The sequence below is a fragment of the Galeopterus variegatus genome, unplaced genomic scaffold (assembly GCF_000696425.1).
Source record: "Galeopterus variegatus unplaced genomic scaffold, G_variegatus-3.0.2 Scaffold766, whole genome shotgun sequence".
Lineage (NCBI taxonomy): Eukaryota > Metazoa > Chordata > Mammalia > Dermoptera > Cynocephalidae > Galeopterus > Galeopterus variegatus.
The window spans coordinates 90,706-111,080 of NW_007726877.1; the positions used below are offsets into that span (position 1 = coordinate 90,706).

Here is a 20,375-nt window from a genome sequence, read left to right on the forward strand (position 1 = left end):
TTTTTTTAAGAAGCATATTCTTTCCATTCTTGCCCCTTGGTTGTGGTATCATCTGAAACACGTAGGAGGTGTCTTATAGAATGGAACCACATATCCGAAGCTCTATTTTTATGCTAGAACAAAATGTAGCTTCGGAGAAGAAACATTTCTTTGAAATACATTATGCCTGCCTTTCTCTCTTAATGACCTAGAGGATGGGGGGATTCATTTTGAAATGTGAAGCCAGGATATACACTGGTGGTACACTAATGCAGGCTGCTTGGCATTATAAACTCCATTTGGTTTCCTAATTATAATCCCCCACCTCTGGGTAGTTATCCATCAGGACATAAATTATTGTACGTGCTTAAATTGTTCATCTGCATTGTATATATATACTTTAGATGGTAAATACTTGAGTCTTTTCTATGAACAAAGTTAACATTCTTTGGAATAATAAAGTAGGCAATCATCAGTAAGAGTCATAAATTTTCTCCTACTTTATAAAGTTACTTGAAAGGAAAAGAGAAAAGGAAAGAAAGAATGATGGCTTAATGGTGGTATAAGACTATTTTTTTAATTACTAATTTGAATCAAAATGTAACCAATCACAGTTCTGGGGAATTCCTATCACTGGAGTTTTACCTGTTGTATTCCAACAGGTAAATGAAGCAGTTGGATGAGATCGCTAGACTATTTTCCAAACTATAAACTGGGACATGACCTCATAAGGGATTTTTTTCTTCTGAGTTGTGAGTATATCCTGTGTCAGATTCCTAAAAACTCCTGACAGTTTCTTAAGTCCCTACCTAATTGCTGAATAATAAGATTTATTTCTACCACCTAGTTATTTCTTTGATTTCTAACTTCATTTAATTGTCAATACATCCTTACACTGACATGCCAAGTTGCTTAAGCTCAATGTTTCATGAGGGCATAAGAGACTGGTTGTCCTCTGCTTTTCTATGAATGTTATGAACTATTGTTGTGGTCTTACTTGATGTCAGGGCTCATAAAAACATATTGGTATCAAGGCCTGTATTTCCTTTTGACATAGCAACTGTCATTGTTTCAGAATGATTTATAAAAAGCACAGGAACCTCTTACTTAGTGACTCTCTTAGCTAGGTATGATCTTAAAGTAACTTTTTCATAGTCTTTATACTTCTGGAAATTGTTTCTCCTGTCAGTGTGTATCCTTTACTGATTAGCTCAGTTGGTTAGAACATGGTGCTGGTAACACCAATGTCCAGGGTTTGATCCTTATACCAGCTAGCCACCAAAACAAAAACAAAAACAAAAAAACAGTAATTGTTGAGGTATTCAATATGTAAATTGTATGATTTATTTATATCTCTCAAATGGGGTTTACATGTCATTACTTCTGGTATCATTCATTTTAAAATGTCATGTAAGCCATTATTTTAAATTATAAAAGCAGCAAATGTTTCTTTTTTAAAAAATCAAACATTGCAGAAGAGTATAGAGTAAAATGTAGAAATTCTCCTTCCCCATATTCTAGCCTTCACTGTCAGTCTTCAAAAATAATCACTGTTAACAATGTCTTAAATTTCTTTGCATAAATTTTCTAAACATATACAATGTTACATGTATTTATAAGAACACACTCATTTTTACACAAATAGTTGTACTATACATAGTGTTCTACATCTTGCCTTTTATTTTCCCACTTAAAATACCTGGACTCTGTCATGTTGGCACATATCAATCTTTCTCATTCTTTTTAACAACTACGTGGCATTTCATTATATGTACATACCATAATTTTTTGATGAACATTTAAGTAATTTCCACTTTATATCTGGTTGTTGTTGAAGTTCTATTGTTCTAATTACAAAAAGGAACATTCTCCTAGAAGTAAAATTACCGAGTCAAGGAGCACATTTTTAAAATTTTGATGAGATATTTTCAAATTATCTTCCAAAGAGCTTGCACAAATTTACACTTCCACCAGTATTATCTGAGAGTGTTTCCACATCCCCATCTGCCTATCTTCCTTTGAGGTTTGAAATTTCTGCCATTCTAGGAGATAAAAATTGTTACTCCTTTTTAATATACGTTTGTTGGATTAGGGTGGACTGAGCATTTTTTTCGTAAGATTAATGGCATTTGTATATTTGTATGAACTTCCTATTTTGTGTCCTTTCTCCATTTTTTTTTTTCTGTTAAATTATTAGTCTTTTGCTATGTTCATTTTTATGAGAGAAAAAGAAATCCTTTATTAGGATAGGCTACCATTTAATAGATAACCCACCGAAAGTTCATGGGAAATCATCAGTGTATATATTCTATTCATGAACTCTTGTATAACTGCTCACCCACTGGAAGCACTAAAAGAAAACATAAGTGTAGCCACATAACCTAATGAGAGAAAGAAAACATTCTCTCTGGGATAGATGTGGGGACTGGCCTCACTTTTCCTATTGATTTTCTATTGCTATATAAAAAATAACTCAAAATTTAGCAGATTAGCTCACAATTTCCCTGGGACAGGAGTCTGGGCACAGCATGACTGGCTTTTCTGCTTAGAGTCCCACAAAGCTAAAATCAAGGTGTTGGCTGGCTGTGTTCTCATGTGGAGCTCTGGATCTTCTATGTTCTTGTGGTTATGGCAGCATTCAGTTCCCTGCAACTGTAGGACTGAACTCCCTGCTTCCCTGCAGGCTGTCAGCTGGGGGCCACTCTCAGCTCCTAGAGGCCCACATTCCTTGCTGCATGGCCCCCTCCATCTCCAAAGCCAGCAAAGGGGATTATCCCTTGTGTTGACTCCTTATGCTTTGAATTTCTGACCTCTAGACCCAGACACAGGAGTTCATGTGATCAGGTCAGGCCCAATGGGACTACCTATTTTAAGGTCAGCTGAAGAGCAAAATCCCTCCACAGAGCACCTAAATTACTGTTTGATTGACTATCTTGGAGGAGGTGCGTGTACACCAGGGGCCAGGATTCTTGCTGCCTATCTCAGAATTCTGCCTCCCACACCCTCCACCTACCTTCCTTGAGGGAAGCAGACAGAACTCTTATCTTTTGCCTTAGGAAATCAAATGGAAACATCCAATGCCAGAGGAAGGAGTCATGACTAGCCTCCATCTAACTCCACATACAACAAAATAAATCCATGTGGGTCAAAGATCTTGATGAGAGCAATGAAATAGCAGAAAACCAGAGGAAAAACTAGGGAACCACACGTACTAGGTAGGGGGTCAGACAGACTTTCCTTGACCATGGATCCAAACCTGGCATTTCTGACTCCAACAACTGCCCTCTTGACCTCCATGCTTACATGGCCCACCCAGAGGACAGGTCATTCACTGGCTGCACTAATGGATTTTGAGTCCTCTATCTAACCTTATTGTTTCTTCTTGATACCAGTGTGACCAGAGTGTGCTTTTGTGAGATGCTGGCCTTGGGTTTTCAATACAACAAAGTAAACTGAAGTAGGTGAGCCACTAAGGGGAACCATATCGATGAGCACTATTCTCAAAGAGCATTCTCCTGTCCCTCTGTCTCTCTCTTTCAACCTCTCACCTGATGCTGTGATTCAGGCGCATTATACGTGACTTGCTTGAGACTGAAGAGATTTATATAAAAGAAATTAAGAGCATAATTGATGTAAGTAGATTTGCGGGGTGGGAGGTGAGTGTTAAATGTACATGCAAACTGGAGAAGTTTTGTTGTACAAAGAGACTCAAAATAGTTGCCATATCTCTAGAATTCCCACCAAGGTTTCAGGTCTTAGAACATCACGAGTGTCTCTCCAGTAGAAATAGGTTAAGAGCATTCTGATGGCTCATGATCCACGTAACCAAATAGCTCCAAAAGATTATGCCAATTCATACTGATTCCAGCAATGTCCAACTGGGTTCATCATAGGTGTGCCAATAAAGGATATTATAAATGAAATTTTTTTGATACTTTTAAAAGGAAAGATTGTTTCTCATTTTTTAGAGTAGCCTTTTTCCTGGAGAGTAAAAATACGTATTTCCCTTCTTTTCCCAAGGGAATAATCTTAAGGAAAAAACTATATGTACAAAGCTATTTATTATAACATTTTTCAACAATAAACTATCAGAAGCAACCCAAATGTCCAATAAAAAAGGGAAATGGTTAATAAAGTATGATATACATGCTGCATAAAAATTATTCAACTGTTAAAAAATAATTTTGGATAATATGTAGCAACATGGAAAAATGCCCTGATATAAGATTAAGTTAAAAACAATATATACGTAGAACTTTATAAGCTGAGTCTTAAATGTACATGGAAATACAATATAAAATTATATATGTATTGTGATTATAACTAAATCAAATGAGCTTTTTAAAAATCATGAAGGAAATATAAGAAAATGTAATAGTAATTGCATCAAGTCATAAAATGATAGGCAAGTTTTTTCCTTTCTTTTACATTTGAATTGTATAACTTACATTTTTTTAAAAATTTGTTTTTCCCATAAAAATGCCATTTTATTTTCATTGCCATTAAGCCCTCTCCTTCTGAAGGTTGAAGATGATAGCAAAAGAAAGTATTTGCTAAAATAGCTTTCAGGAAACATGTGTCCTGTATTCTCCAATTATTTCATTAAAGTTCTGGTTCCTGGGGTAGCTAATTCAGATCATCTCTTTTATGTTCCTATCTGTAAAACCTACCTTGTTTCCACCTCTGCAGGGATATATCACTCCAATGGATTTTATCTGGCTGAAGCATCTGATTCCAGATGTTCTTCAGAATAACAAGGACTTTCTCTTTGGGAATATTACAGAACTTTATGAATTTCACAACAGGTATATAATTCACATTATCAGGAAAAATGGAAAGTAAGAGAAGGGTGGAAATCAGACTGATGGAATTTGGAGATGAAAGTGCTTACACGTTTTCAGCTTAAGCAAGTGGTTTGGAGTCAGTGGATTGGGTTGAGGAGGGATGGGGTGCGAAGGCGGGGAGAAGCTCCACAGGATCCCTGAGGACTGTGGAGCATGTCCTGGGTGTCAGAACTGGAAAAGAAGGGACTTTTTAGAAATTGTCTTTCAACCCTTTCATTTTGCCCATGAGGAAACTGCAGATTGTTAACTCATTTTACTCACTGTGATGTCCCCAAGATCGCACACCTAATTAATGAAGTGGGAAAGACTGCTTGGTGAATTGAACCACGGTTGTTTCCTAACCCCCTCCCTTGTCTATGGGTCAGAAACAAAACTGAAATGGAAGCCCATTTATGCTACTTTCCCTAGAGAGGCTATTCAGCTTCTTTGAGCCTCAGGTTTTACATATATGAACCCTATCTTGCAAGATTTGGTGTAGAATTAAATGAGATATTGTTTGTGAAGCACTGTGCTTATGCCTGCTTCAGCTTCTTTGAGCCTCAGGTTTTACATATATGAACCCTATCTTGCAAGATTTGGTGTAGGATTAAATGAGATATTGTTTGTGAAGCACTGTGCTTATGCCTGCCTTATAGTAAGCTCCCAGTGATATGGGTAATAGCAGCAGCAGCAGTTCTTACAAACATCATCATCCTGTCGTGGGGAGCATCAGCATATCCAGTTTGTCCGTGGCTAGTGCATAGAATTATCAGAACAGGGTGTGGCTGGTTTCAGGGTAACCATAATGACTCAGAAACTTTTTTTTTTTCTTCCAAATCAGTGTGTAGAAGATGAGTCAAGAGCGATAAAGCCTGGAGAACAACATTTTTCTAGGCACCTCTTAAAACCTTATGTGATTTTACTTTTGAAAAAATTTTAACCCCATGCATGTAAAAATCAAGGCTTTGTTATATATACTTTTATTTCCCTAGGACTTTTCTAAAAGAATTGGAAAAGTGCGCTGAAAACCCTGAACTTCTGGCACATTGCTTTCTCAAGAGAGTAAGTCTGTGTTCCCAATAAATCAAAATAACCATGTGATTAAAGTCAGCCCTTAATTCTGTGCAAGAGCAAATGGAAACACCAGTGGTCTAAAACTTACATCTGCTTTCCCTGAGCCCTCTGCTTTATTGAAGTATACCTGACAAATAAAAATTGCACATATTCAAGGTGTACAATATGATGGTTTCATATATGTGTACACTGTAAAATGATTACTGCAATCAAGTTAATTAATACATCCATCATCTCTCATATTCACCATTGTGTGTGCGTGTGTGTGTGTGTGTGTCTGTGTAATCTAAAAAAGTTGAACTCATAGAAGCAGAGTAGAAGGGTGTTTGCCAGGGGCCAGGGGTAGGGAAAATGGGGAGATGTTGGTCAAAGGGTACAAACGTTCAGTTGTAGGATGAATGTAACACATTGATTCTGGAGATGTAATGCACAACATATTGACTATAGTTAATAATACTGTACTGTATACTTGAAATTTGCTAAGAGAGTAGATCTTATACCTGTCTTTTGAATGTGAAACGGGAGGCCTTTACAGCACTGTTGGCATTCCTATTCTCCCTCACTTCATCCATGAGTCCAGTTTGACTGAGCTCACACTGATAAGTGGGAGAAGCTGCCAGCCTGGTTTCCTGCAAGCCCCATGAAATTGGAGGCTGGCCACCCAGGGCCCCCAAAGCAGATGACCCTCTTCTGAACAACTGATTTTAGGACAATAATTATACAGCAGGCTTAAAGTACCATGTTCTCAAGAGAAGTACTGGTGTTAAACTAAAAATCTCAGAAAATATATTTTCTTCCATTTTATTTTTTACAGCATAGAAGATGATTAGAAATATTTAAATCTACAGTCTCTCTTAGGCTTAGCACCCAATTTGTGAACTTCCTGACTTACAATAACATACCTCCAACTACCTCGCCTTCCTCACCACTCAGAATTCTCACCTCTTCCCCTGTTTCTCCACCCCTGCTTTGGTAGATAAACAAGCTGTTTGGGCCAATGGGAGCTGGCACTGAGAAATGTTTTACCCAACACTGTTCCCCACCACATGCTTTCTTCCCCTTTAGGATGGCCATGCAAATGATCCTAATGCCCTGCACTTTCTAAATCTTTCCAATTTCTCCTTTCTCTCCCAGCTAGCCGTTCTAATTCTCTTTCTTGTTTTTCTTTTTGTGTGCCCACGACAACAGATCAAACAACTTAAAGTTTTTTAAACAACCCAAATAATGGCTAAGTCTGAGAGTAATACTTGTGATAAATTGAAAGCAAGCAAACAAAAATGTCCAGATTTCAAGGTATTTGACATAATGGAGAAACAGAGTCTTTAACCAGCAGAGCCCTTCCGTGGTCCTGCAGGGACTCTCCAGCCCCAGCACAGGCTTTTCAAGTGCCAGAACTCCAGAGACACTAACCACTACCTGTACTCACTCTGATTCATTTCCTTTTTGAATTACTGTAACATTGTTAGTGTTTTGCACTTATTTGAACTTTTGCACTTTTGCACTCATCAAAGCACTAATGTGAAATCTAGTTTCAGAGTTCAGAAATATTTTATGGTTGGTTGTCATTAATGCGAAGATCATTTAAATAGTTGAATGAGCTAAGGGCCAAATTCCTGTGGGAAAGAAATGCATATTATAAAATAAAGATTGTTCAAATTTGAGGAAATGGTCAGGGAATCGCTGTCTAAACATCTTCTCTTGAAAGAATTTCTTTCCTAAAGTTTCACAAAGCTTTTTATAGCCCCCCGTGTTGAGAAGACTCTTGGAAATCATTAATCCAGACTGCAAATCCTCATCTAATCTTACATGATTTATGAGGTTGGAGACAAAATACAAGTAATAAATTTCATCAAGCACGAAGTTATTCTCTAAGACAAATGGAGTAATTAAAAACACGATTACCTAACCTCTGAGACTTGCTGGAGGGAGATCACAAACTCCTATGGGTTCGCTAGTGAGGCAGACCCATCACTCTTTACTATAGCAGTTTAGTGTTTCTCAATAATGTTTGAAGAATTCCACTAATCTTGGAAATGAATTTTGAAATATTCTTCTGGCCAAGTGTTTAAATCAGACTCTGCAGCCTGTATCATCCAGGAGGAGTCTTCCCCAGAGACCATGCTCTTTACAGAATACTGTTTGTCAGTAGTTCACTTTGAGTTCCGATTGTTCTGAGGTCTCACATGGCAAAATGGAAATAGCCTGGGATGGGAGTCAGGAAACATAACTTCTCATCTAAGTTGAACCTCTTGCTATATGCATGACCTCAAGGAAATAACTGAAACCCTTGGAATCTCACTTTCCTCCTCCATACCATAAGCTTACTACTGCCAGTATATAAAGTTGTCGTGGGAAACAAATAAAATAATGGATGCAGAGGAATTCTACAAAGTAAAGTTTTTTGACAATAGCTACCATTTGTTGAGTACTCTGCATATACTGGTCATTTGTTAAGAGGTTTCTATGCATCATCTCATTTAATCTCAGAGCAATCATAGGAGTTGACCACTGTTACGAGCCCAACTTAACACTTGAGGAAATTGAAGTCTAAGAAGGTCTCAGGCCATATCTTTTGTAATTGACAAAGCCAAGAACTGAACTTGGACCATTTACCACCAGATTCCGTATTCTTAATCCATTAGTAAGCCAAGTCTCCTTGTGTGGATATGAGCTTTTGGTAACAATTTTATAGCCTCCTGATTTATTCTGTAAGGAGGTCATGGGAATCAGGCACTTTCATATGTTACTGATTAGTGCATATCCTTTCTCCAAGGAGTTTTGGACTGTTAGCCTGTAGAAGAGCAAATTTAGGTCAACAGTTATATTTTGGTACTTGAAGTCCTATATAATATTCTGTGTTGCTCAAAGGGAAGAATCAGGACCAAGGGATGAAGGTTTCAGGAAGGCAGGTTTCAGCTCAGTACACGTCAGTAGAACCGGGTCCCTTTGTCACTAGGAGAGTTCAGGAAAACGTGGTTGACTGTCAAGGATGTTGCACTGGGTGGGAGACTAGGTCTCCAAAATCTCCTCCAGATTCTGAGAGTATTCTGGTGGGTGAGAGTTGAAAGCACTGAGACCTCGAGCTGTTTTAGGCACTAGTGGACAGTGTCTTTGTGCTCTGACAGACCAAATGTGTATGAGATGCTTTAATCTCACCCATATGTACATATACACACATATATACATATGGGTACTTCAAAAAGCTTATGGAAAAATTAAATTAAAAGATTATACAGGGCTGGCCCGGTGGCGCACTGCGCTAGTGCGCCGCTTGGGAAGCGCGGCGTCGCTCCCGCCGAGGGTTCGGATCCCACATACAGACCGGTTCCCGCTCACTGGCTGAGCGAGGCGCGGGGGCAACACCGAGGGTTGCGATCCCGTTGCCGGTCCCGGTCCGGTACGGGGGCGACACTGAGGGTTGCGATCCGTTGCCGGACACAGAAAAAAAAAAAAAAAAAGATTATACAAATCCTTCCATGAACTTATTGAAGTGCCTTTATATATATACATTAATGTAATGTTTTATAAGCCTGGCATTCAGTATGGAAAGAATGTTCCTCACGTTTAGGCTACTATACTATGTGAGCCATTGAGTTTAACAAATGTATTTAGCACAGTGCCTGGCATATCAAAGGCTCTCAGTAGATAGGCCTTGAGTGAATGAATATTGGGCATATTATTGTTAAGCTCTAAATTATTATTCTGGTTCCGCAGCCAGTCTGAACAACATTTTTTAAGGGCTATCTCTCCACCTAAATGTGTGCATGTATAATTTTTCTTCCTGGAGGGAGCAGCAAAGGACAGAGTTGCTGCAGTTTTTGTGCTCAAATGACCACTAACCCTCTATCTGGAGAGAGGAAGAACTACAGAAATGGAAGTCATCCACCGTAGCAGTGTGTTCAGAAGTAAAATAGACATCATTGAAGCTGGAAGGGAAAAAATATCCTATGTTGACATGAAGGAAATCAAGAGTTGGCCTGAGCAGGAGGGCAGGAACACAGAAATCTGCAAGGAGGTGGCACATGGGCTTCACCACCACAGCAGCATGGGCTCTGTGGTCAGCAAGCTGACTCCATAGGTGTGGGGTGTCCTTTCTAACAGGGGTATTGGCAGATGAGTACTCACATTTCTTTAACGAGAATCAAGGTCACACAGCACTTTGAGCCCTTCGTGGTCTCAGCTCTGAACTAGTTGCATAACTCTCCCTGTCTCAGGGTCTTGTGCTGCAGGGTGAAAGTGGCATCTAAGGCAGAGCTCGCCACTTTGAGTGTTACCCAGGCGACTTAGATCTCTGTTGTTCAAACTGCTCCTTGTTCCTTCTGGGGTGTTTCTGTCTTTCAGTTGTTTCTTAGGTCTCTTTGTGGGGTTGGCAACATGATGACTGTTATAAGGAGAGGGTGGGAAGAGAGAAGGGAGAGCCATCAGCCACCCACGTTTTTCCTGTCAGTTGTCTCACTCACTGCAGAGCTGTTGTGGGGTGATGGTGTCCTGGACAAACAGCAGGAGAGGAAAGATAAAGATAAAAACCAACTCCTGCTGGTGCATTTACTTATTTGTTTACCAGTAGCCCCTGTAGATGCTTCCACAGTCCTGTGTGCATGTCTGTGTTTAGTACTTATGGTGCTTTCTAGCCCTCTGTTTTATTCCCATCACACAACCCAACGTAAGGTTATTTATCTTATGTCTCCACTTCCTTACACTTTGAAATACTCAGGCTTGTTGAATGAATGCATAAACTGTATTGTCCCGTACACTCATTGAAAAATGTTACCTGATTGGGCCGGCCCGGTGGCGCACTGGAGAGTGCGCCGCTTGGGAGTGCCGTGGCACTCCTGCCAAGGGTTCGGATCCCATGTGGAGACTGGTTCCCGCTCACTGGCTGAGCGTGGTGCGAGTGCAACACTGAGGGTTGCGATCCCGTTGCTGGTCCCCGGTACAGGCGCGACACCGAGGGTTGTGATCCCGTTACCGGTCAGTAAAAAAAGACAAAAAGGAAAAAAAAAAAAAAAGAAAAATGTTACCTGATTGATTCGTTCTAATTTTTTCCCACCCAGAAAGAAGATCTTCAAATATATTTTAAATACCATAAGAATCTGCCCCGAGCTAGGGCAATCTGGGAAGAGTGTCAAGACTGTGCCTACTTTGGGGTAATGTTGAGATTACGAAGTCTCCCACACATTGTTCTCCCTAGAAAATGTTTATGTGCATCAAATTTTTAAAGAAATCAAAAGTGTGAACTAAGCAGAGGAATTTGGCATTGAGATCTGTTTATTAAAAGTCTCCTATACTTTGAAATTACACTTTAGAAGTTTCAATGATGCCCATGGTCTCTATGGGACAGGCCTGTGAAGAGCAGCCACAGTCTGGTGAGAAAACCAGCATCCTCTTGTAGGATAGGGAACTATGTCAAAAAGGGCACACTTTGGGGCCCCCTGGAATGATATCTATGAGCCATTTCAACCCACAAGGCTCAAAATGACCTGAATAGACTCTGTTCCTCCCCCACATTCCACTTGCAGATGGACTGCCTCATTTTCAGAAGGACTTGAAATGTCCCACTATCTTCTAGTGGACTTGCTTTCTAAAAGGAATAAATGGTCTGGCTTCCCTAGTTGCCTATAAAAATATTAGCCAAGCCATCCCCTTTCCTCTTTCTCTCATTTCACAGTGTTTCTGAAAGACTGCAAAACTCTATAGCGTTATGAAACTTACTGGTCCCTTGTCTGAGAAAAGCCCATTTTGTTTCTTGTATCTAAAGCTGCCACTTTTGATCTATATGTGTATTGTTTGCTAGTTTTGTTTTATGTTGTTTCTGTTTGCCTTTTAAAGGTATGCCAGCGCCAATTGGATCACAATCTCCCTCTTTTTAAGTATCTTGGAGAACCAAGCCAAAGACTCATAAAATACCAGATGCTGTTGAAGGTATAGTCAATGAGACAGTGCTCTTCTGTGCTGGGAAAACTGATGCCTGCACTATGGTGGTCTCTTCCTTAGATGTGCAGAGTTGAGACTTGGTTTTCTGAGGATGAAGATATGTCTATCCTTTGGGCTTTTTCTTTCCTCCAAGTCTAAATCAGCCCTCCTCAATGAGGAATTAGGCCAGAGAATCATATGCTTATGATTATGCTTAATTAATAACGAGCTCAGAAATTAATAATAAAAAAGATGAACAAAAGACAGAAGCTGTTTATGAAAGAATAAATACTAATAGCAAACTGCTTTTTTTAAAAAAGTTCTACCTCATGAATGAATCAATTCACACACATACATACACACATACACACACACACACTCTCACACACACACAAAAAAAACAAACAACAACAACAACAACAAAACAAAACAAAACAAAACAAAAAAACCGGGGGCGGGGGGAGAGGAAGATATAACAACCACAATTTTTTTTTGAAGTTCTTACAACAAGCAAATGGAGGGGACACACTTGGGTGGGAGTGGGGAGAGGGAGGAGGGAGGGAGGTTTCGGTGATGGGACATAATAATCAACTACATTGTATATTGACAAAATAAAAATAATAAAAAATAAATAAATAAATAGATAGATAGATAAATAAATAAATAAAATAAAAATAAAAAAATTAAAAGTTCTACCTCACTAGTTATCTGAGAAATTCAAATGAAAACAACAGTGAGATAGTATTCTCTGCTGATGCAATTGGCAAAGACTTTTGATCAGATAGAAATACTCCATGTAGGCTTGGTGCTGGTGAAACAGGCTTTCGTATTTTGTTGGCAGGAACACAGTCCTTCTCTAAAGAACTCAGAAATATGCCTCAAAACTCTTAACATTTACAATTCCGCCTCTAGGAATTTATATTAGAAAAAATGCACAAAAATTATTGTTGTTATTATTGCAAAAATTGTTGAACTTAAATGTTTAATGGTAGAGGAGACCATAATTCATAATCATAATTATGTCTTATCTATAAGATGCAATACTCTGCCACAATCAAAAACCATGTTTTAGAAAAATATAATGTTATAGGAAAATGTCCTGATATATTGTTGAGTAAGAAAAGGCAGGCTATGAAATAGTGTATAATCTGATTCTATGTTTGTGGGAAGAACTCTGTGCTGACTCTAACACTCATTCTCTCCATCTCACAAATTAACACACATTCTAGTTTAGCATTGGCTGTAAATTGTTTTCACAGTAGATTTTGTTGGTAATCTACTTTTTGATTTTCAATAAGGCTTTTTGGTTAATGCAGGGTCTGCTGGATTTTGAGTCTCCTGAAGATTTGGAGACAGACTCACGTGACCTACAAGGAGGCTCAGCTAAGGTACTGGATATTAAATATTACATTTTATATAACTAATTTTAATGGTGTTTGCCTGTGGATGGGAGGATTTACAGCAATTTTATTTTCCTTTCTTACAATCTTTATTGTCTAAATTTTCTAAAGTAGTATGTATCCTATAATTCATAGTCAGGAACATGTAAAAAAATTAAAGGCAATTTCAAAGTAGGGATTTGTAGCCTGATGAGAAGTGGTAACATATTTTGCAGCCCAGTGAGAAGTGGTAATATATTTTCTTCTTTCCTCATAAAAAACTTTTCATGGGAATTCAAAACTAAGTGAATCTGTAAAATGCATACAGAAAAGATTGGAAATAAATATAATAAAATCTCTGCTGTGGTTTTCTGGCATGATAAGATTATATAAGATTTATATTTTCTTCTTTGTACCGTACTTCTTAATATATCGAACTTGTATACATATTGCCTTGGTCTCCTCCATGCGTGTGTGTGTGTGTGTGTGTGTGTGTGTGTGAATTCTAAGAGAGACTGCAATGCTCCCTTGGAGGAAGTTGTATTAGTCCATTTTTGTGTTGCTATAACAGAATACCTGAGACTGGGTAATTTATAAAGAAAAGAGGTTTATTCGACTCATGATTATGGGACAGCTGCATCTGGCGTGGGCCTCAGGCAGCTTCTACTCCTGCCAAGCAGCTTGTGGGTGCAAGGAGATCACATGGCAAGAGCCAGGAAGCAAGAGACAGACAGGGAGGTGCCAGACTCCTTTTAACAACCAGCTTTCTGGAGAACTAATCCATTCCTGTGAGAGCCCCCACCTCCCATCCCAGGAGGCATCCGCCCCCATGACCCAAACACCTCCCAACACTGCCACATTGAGGATCAGATTTCAACATGAGCTTTGAGGGGACAAACATACCCAAATTACGTCAGAAGTGGAGGCCACAACAGGTTAGGAAGAAATTTATGGCTCAAGCAGTGGGATTTCTTTTCAATTTCCTATAGAATATTTTTATTTTAACAACAAAAACTCGAGAAGTGTCTCAAGGAGCAGTCATTTGCATGCCCTCTCTGCTCAAATGTGTGATGAAGACCCCTTGAACATAGAGGCAGCTTGGGGCACAGGTAATAATTTTATAGCCTAGAGTAAGGGGAGATAGCCTAATTTGATGGGTTTAATAATATGTGTAAAGATGTTTCTGAGCCCTACATTACACAATGTAAAACTAGCTACCTGATGTATTTGTGAGATGAGGGCTAGTGGGAAGGAGAGGGGATAGGAACAGGTAAGTATCTAAAAGGAAGTTGAGTTTTAAGTGTTGGGTAAGGAGGAAGATGACTCGTATGAAAACTTTAAATCCCTTATTGATGACATTAGAATAAACTCAGGTGAGAGTCTGTTATCTTTCACCAGGAGCTGAAATTTATTAGGAGTGAGAAGGTAAGAATCCATGGCACATGGAGAACTGTTCCGTTCACCAGCCTGTCACTCATATCTCTAATCAGCAGCAATTAAGAAAATATATGACTACCTCATGTTGCAGAGGGCAAAAAGAGGTGAGGTTACATGGGGAGCAGCAAAGAGCTACCTATTCTTGTTGTAGAAATTGAAGTGTTAAAAAAAAATACACGGGATAAACCAGAATCTTTTTGTTTGTATTTACCAGATAATAGGTAAATATGCTGTGTAGGAAGAAGGGGAATAAAATACCAAAACCCCAAGCAAAAGCCTTTTGAGCTTAAACAATCATCCTATCACATTCTAAGTGTCACCGTGGTAATAATTGGAACATGGGTCTCTTTAATTAGCAGTTAGTGTTTTTCCACTTAATGCCGAGTCTTTATGTTTGGGAGGCCCAGACCATGTTGGCTTATTTTGGCATCTTTAATGTGGTGGAATATGGGGAGGGCTGGGGGAAAAGTGGAGGGAGGAAGGGCAGAGCTGGGGGAGATTCAATGTGGCAAAAGTGACTATTATGGTTTGTACATATAAATCATTAGTAGACCCCCACATGGCATCCTATTCTTCGCCACTGTACAAGTTTACAAATATTCTCCACTGGGAGATTTTAAGTGCAGTGTAATTTTACCCATACGAATAAGGCTTTCACATTAAATAAAGGAACATGACACTCAGATTGTATTTTTCAATAAGCCCCAGGGGGTAGGGATGTAAAATGGGAAAAAGCCTATTTCAGGGGACTAGGTTTCTTCATGCTTTAAAAAAAAAAAAGCTGTGTTCTATGTGTTTCTTATATAGCAGGAATATAATGTCCATGATTTTACAAACTTTATTCTTCATTAGTATGACATGTGGAAGGTGTAGTAGATAATTTTGCTCGTATATATACCATATATTTAAAGCAGCCAATATCTTTCATCACCATTTTTTGGGAACAGGGAGACAGATCAATGCACCCATCTCTTCAGTCAGCGCTGGCTGGACCCGCAGCTCCTCATTTCTGTCCTGTTTTCCTTCTTCACTTGGTAGATGGTGTACATTTGATTTTTAACAAGGTGTTTATTTTTCATAGAATGGGCCAGAGGAGACCAACCATTCAGCATTCTCAGCTGAACTGCAACAAGCTTTGGTGGTGGTAGAGGATTTGATCAAGTCCTGTGAGTTGGCCATGGACCTAGCAGCGGTCACTGGATGTCCGGTATGTTCAATAGTAAGTGCTGGGACATTTCACACAAAAGGCAGGTACAGTACTACTAAGGCAGGAGAAGCTGCGGAAGAGTTAGAGAAATAATCTACAGTACAGGAATCTGACTCTGAGGAAGACCGTCTAAATCAGTCTGCAAACCTGTGCTACGAGATTCCAAGCAGCACTCAGCATTTTCAAGAATCTTGGGTTCCATCCCTCAGGGTCCTAGATGGTGGGACTGACCCACACTCTGGACAAACTAGAAATTCAGGGGCAAGGACATATAGGGCAGGGAAAAAGTGCTGACAGAGTAATTTATTTTCTAACTCATGCCACTATTAAAGTATTAATAGATTTAAAAGAGTTTCCTTCTTGCCTCAAGAGTTTCTCTGTGAAAAGTATTTTGGGTTTTTTTTTGGGGGGGGCTGTGGTTCTAATTTGCATTTATTTTATTGCTAGCGAGGTGCAATGAATTCAACTCCTTTCCTACAAATTGCATTTTCTGGTAAAGAAGCAAAACACCAGTAAGAATGAACTGGCTCAAGCCTGCGGTCCCAGTCCCTGAGACAGCGTGGAGGAAAAAGAGCATGAATGATAATTTAAATAAGAAGAGCTACCACTTACAGAGCATTTACTAGGATCAAGCATTGTGCCTGACCCATCTATTCACTGCTGTTTTTTTTTTAATTTAATTTTATTTTGTCAATATAAAACATGGTTGACTATTGTGGCCCATGACCAAAACCTCTCTTCCTCCTAACTCTCCCCCCCCCCAAGAATGTCCTTTCTGTTCGCTTGTTGTATCAACTTCAAGGAATTGTAATTGTTGTGTCTTCTTCCCTCCCCAACCCCCAGGTTGTTTGGGTATTTATTTATATATTTATTTTTAGCTCCTCCAAATAAGTGAGAACATGTGATATTTCTCTTTCTGTGCCTGACTTCTTTCACTTAATATAATTCTCTCTAGGCACATCCATGTTGTTGCAAATGGCAGTATTTCATTCTCTTTTATAGCAGAGTAGTATTCCATTGTGTAGATATACCACATTTTCCGTATCCATTCATCTGATGGTGGACATTTGGGCTGGTTCCCACTCTTAGCTATTGCAAAGAGTGCTGCGATGAACATTTGGGAACAGGTATAACTTCAACTTGATGATTTCCATTACCCTGGGTATAGTCCCAGCAGTGGGATAGCTGGGTCATATGGTAGATCTATCTGTAATTGTTTGAGGAACCTCCATACCATTTTCCATAGAGGCTGCACCATTTTGCAGTCCCACCAACAATGCATGAGAGTTCATTTTTCTCCACAACCTCGCCAGCATTTATCATTCACAGTCTGTTGGATATTAGCCATCCTAACTGGGGTGAGATGGTATCTCAGTGTGGTTTTGATTTGCATCTCCTGAATGCAGAGTGATGTTGAGCATTTTTTTAATGTGTCTGTTGGCCATTCATATATCTTCCTTTGAGAAATGCCTGTTTAGCTCTTTTGCCCATTTTTAAATTGGGTTACTTGTTTTTTTTCTTGTTGTTTCAGTTCCTCATATATACTGGATATTAATCCTTTGTCAGATGTATATTTTGCAAATATTTTCTCCCACTCTGTTGGTGGTCTTTCAACTCTTTTAATTGTTTCTTTTGCTGTGCAGAAGCTTTTTAGTTTGATATAATCCCATTTGTTTATTTTTCCTTTGGTAGCCTGTGCTTTTGGGGTCATATTCATGAAGTCTGTTCTCAGTCCTACTTCCAGAAGTGTTTCTCCTATGTTTTCTTTGAGAAGTTTTATTGTATCAGGGTGTACATATAATTCTTTAATCCATCTTGAGTTGATTTTAGTGTATGGTGAGAGGTATGGGTCTAATTTCATTCTCCTGCATATTGATATCCAGTTAACCCAGCACAATTTCCTGAAGAGGCAGTCTCTTTCCCAGTGTATAGGCTTGGTGCCTTTGTCAAAGATCAGATGGCTGTAGGTGTGTGGGTTGATTTCTGGATTCTCTATTCTATTCCATTGATCAGTGTGTCTGTTTTTATGCCAGTACCATGCTGTGTTGGTTATTGTAGCTTTGTGATATAGTTTAAAGTCAGGTAGTGTTATGCCTCCAGCTTTATTTTTTTTCTCAGCATTCCTTTGGCTATGTGTGGTCTTTTGTTATTCCATATAAATGTCTGAATAGTTCTTTCCATTTCTGAGAAAAATGTCATTGGAATTTTGATGGGGATTGCATTGAATTTGTGAATCGCTTTGGGTAGTATGGACATTTTCACAATGTTGATTCTTCCAATACAACAGCATGGGATATCTTTCCATCTTCTTGTATCCTCTCTAATTTCTCTCAGCAGTGGTTTGTAGTTCTCATTATAGAGATTTTTCACATCCTTGGTTAACTCAATTCCTAAATATTTTATTTTTTTGGTGGCTATTGTAAATGGGCAGGCTTTCTTGATTTCTCTTTCTGCATGTTCACTATTGGAAAATAGAAATGCTACTCATTTTTGTGTGTTGATTTTGTATCCTGCTACTTTGCTGAAATCATTTATCAACTCCAAGAGTTTTTTTTATAGAGGCTTTAGGCTGTTTTATATACAGGATCATGTCATCTGCAAACAGGGACAGTTTGACTTCATCTTTTCCAATCTGAATGTCCTTTATTTCCTTCTCTTCTCTGATTGCTCTGGCTAGTACTTCAAACACTGTGTTGAATAGGAGTGGTGGGGGTGGGCATCCTTGTCTAGTTCCTGTTCTTAAAGGAAAAGCTTTCAGCTTTTCCCCATTCAAGATGATATTGGCAGTGGGTTTATCATATATGGCTTTAATTATGTTGAGATACTTTCCATCTATACCTAATTTAGAGAGGGTCTTTATCATGAATGAATGTTGAATTTTATCAAATGCTTTTTCAGCATCTATAGAGATGATTATATGGTCCTTGTGCTTGATTTTATTGATATGGTGTATAACATTTATTGATTTGCATATGTTGAACCAAGATTGCATCCCTGGGATGAATCCCACGAATGAGTTTGGGAGAATTGCCTCTGTTTCAATCTTTTGGAATAGTTTGTAGAGAATTGGTGTCAGTTCCTCTTTGAATATTTGGTAGAATTCTGCTGTGAATCCATCTGGTCCTGAGCTTTTCTTTGTTGGGAGCCTTCTTGTAACATCTTCAATCTCTTCTATTGTTCTTGGTCTGTTCAGATTTTCAACATCTTCTTGGCTACATCTTTTGGTAGTTTGTGTGTGTCCAGAAATTTATCCATTTCCTCCAGATTTTCAAATTTGTTGGCATATAGTTCTTTATAGTAGTCTCAAATGATTCCTTGTATTTCAGATGTATCAGTCGTAATATAACCTTTTTCATTTCTAATTTTTGTTATTTGGATCTTCTCTCTTCTTTTTTTAGTTAGCCATGCTAATGGTTTGTCAATTTTATTTATCTTTTAAAAAAAACAACTATTTGATTCATTGATCTTTGTGTTGTTTTTGGGGGTTTCAATTTCATTGAGTTCTGCTCTGATCTTAATGATTTCTTTCCGTCTGCTAACTTTGGGTTTTGATAGTTTTTGTTTTTCTAGTTCTTTAAGGTGAAGTATTAGGTTGTTCATTTGCCATCTTTCCATTCTTCTGAAGTAAGCATTTAATGAGATAAATTTCCCCCTTACTACTGCCTTTGCAGTATCCCACAAGTTTTGGTATGATGTATCATTATTTTCATTAGTTTCAATGAATTTTTTGATTTCCTGTTTGATTTCTTCTCTCTCTGTCTTTTAGTATTTTGAATATATCATCCCATTCCTTTCTGGCTTTTAGGGTTTGTGATGAAAAATCTGATGTTAGTCTGATTGAGGCTCCCTTATAGATGATTTGATACTTCTCTCTTGCAGCTTTTAAGATTCTCTCTTTGCCTTTGAGTTTTGCCAATTTGACTATAACATGTCTTGGAGAAGACCTTTTTGGGTTGAATACGTTTGGGGATCTTTGAGCTTCCTGAATCTGAAGATCTATGTCTTTTCCAATACCTGGGAAGTTTTCTGCCACTATTTTGTTGAATATGTTTTCAATGCAATCTCCTTTTTCCTCCCCTTCTGGAATACCCATGACTTGGATATTTGAGTGCTTAAGGTTGACTGATATCTCTCTTAGATTTTCTTCAATGCTTTTAATTCTTTTTTCTTTTTTTTTTTTGTCTGCCTGTGTTATTTCAAACAGCCAGCCTTCAAGGTCAGAAGTTCTCTCTTCTACTTCTGCAAGCCTGCTGTTTAAACGCTCTGTTGTGTTTTTTATTTTGTTGAATGAATTCTTCAGCTCGGCAAGCTCTGCTACATTCTTTTTCAGGGCATTGATTTTCTTGTACATTTCTTCCTTCAGGTCCTGTATACTTTTCCTTGTTTCATCATGTTGTCTAGCTGAATTTTCTTATATCTCCTTTGGTTTCCTTAGAATTATCACTCAAAATTCCTTATCAGACATTTCAAGGGCTTCTTGTTCTATAGGATCTAGAGCTTGAGAGTTATTACCCTTTGGTGGTGTACTTTCTTGATTTTTCATATTTCTGGTATCTTTCCTTT

At 38.5% G+C, this 20,375-nt stretch overlaps 1 protein-coding gene across 4 annotated transcripts in view; it reads left to right on the forward strand.

Annotated features, from left to right (window-relative positions):
- Window positions 1-20,375, forward strand: part of MCF2L2 (MCF.2 cell line derived transforming sequence-like 2) — a 136,880-nt gene that overhangs the window by 86,957 nt on the left and 29,548 nt on the right. For 3 of the 4 annotated variants that reach the window (XM_008572228.1, XM_008572230.1, XM_008572231.1), the window contains 7 exons: window positions 3,545-3,611; window positions 4,669-4,784; window positions 5,795-5,864; window positions 10,931-11,023; window positions 11,706-11,798; window positions 13,106-13,177; window positions 15,687-15,812. In XM_008572228.1, coding sequence (XP_008570450.1) covers window positions 3,545-3,611; window positions 4,669-4,784; window positions 5,795-5,864; window positions 10,931-11,023; window positions 11,706-11,798; window positions 13,106-13,177; window positions 15,687-15,812 — 637 coding nt within the window. The remainder of the gene's footprint in view (window positions 1-3,544; window positions 3,612-4,668; window positions 4,785-5,794; window positions 5,865-10,930; window positions 11,024-11,705; window positions 11,799-13,105; window positions 13,178-15,686; window positions 15,813-20,375) is intronic. The other variant, XM_008572229.1, reaches the window with a different exon arrangement.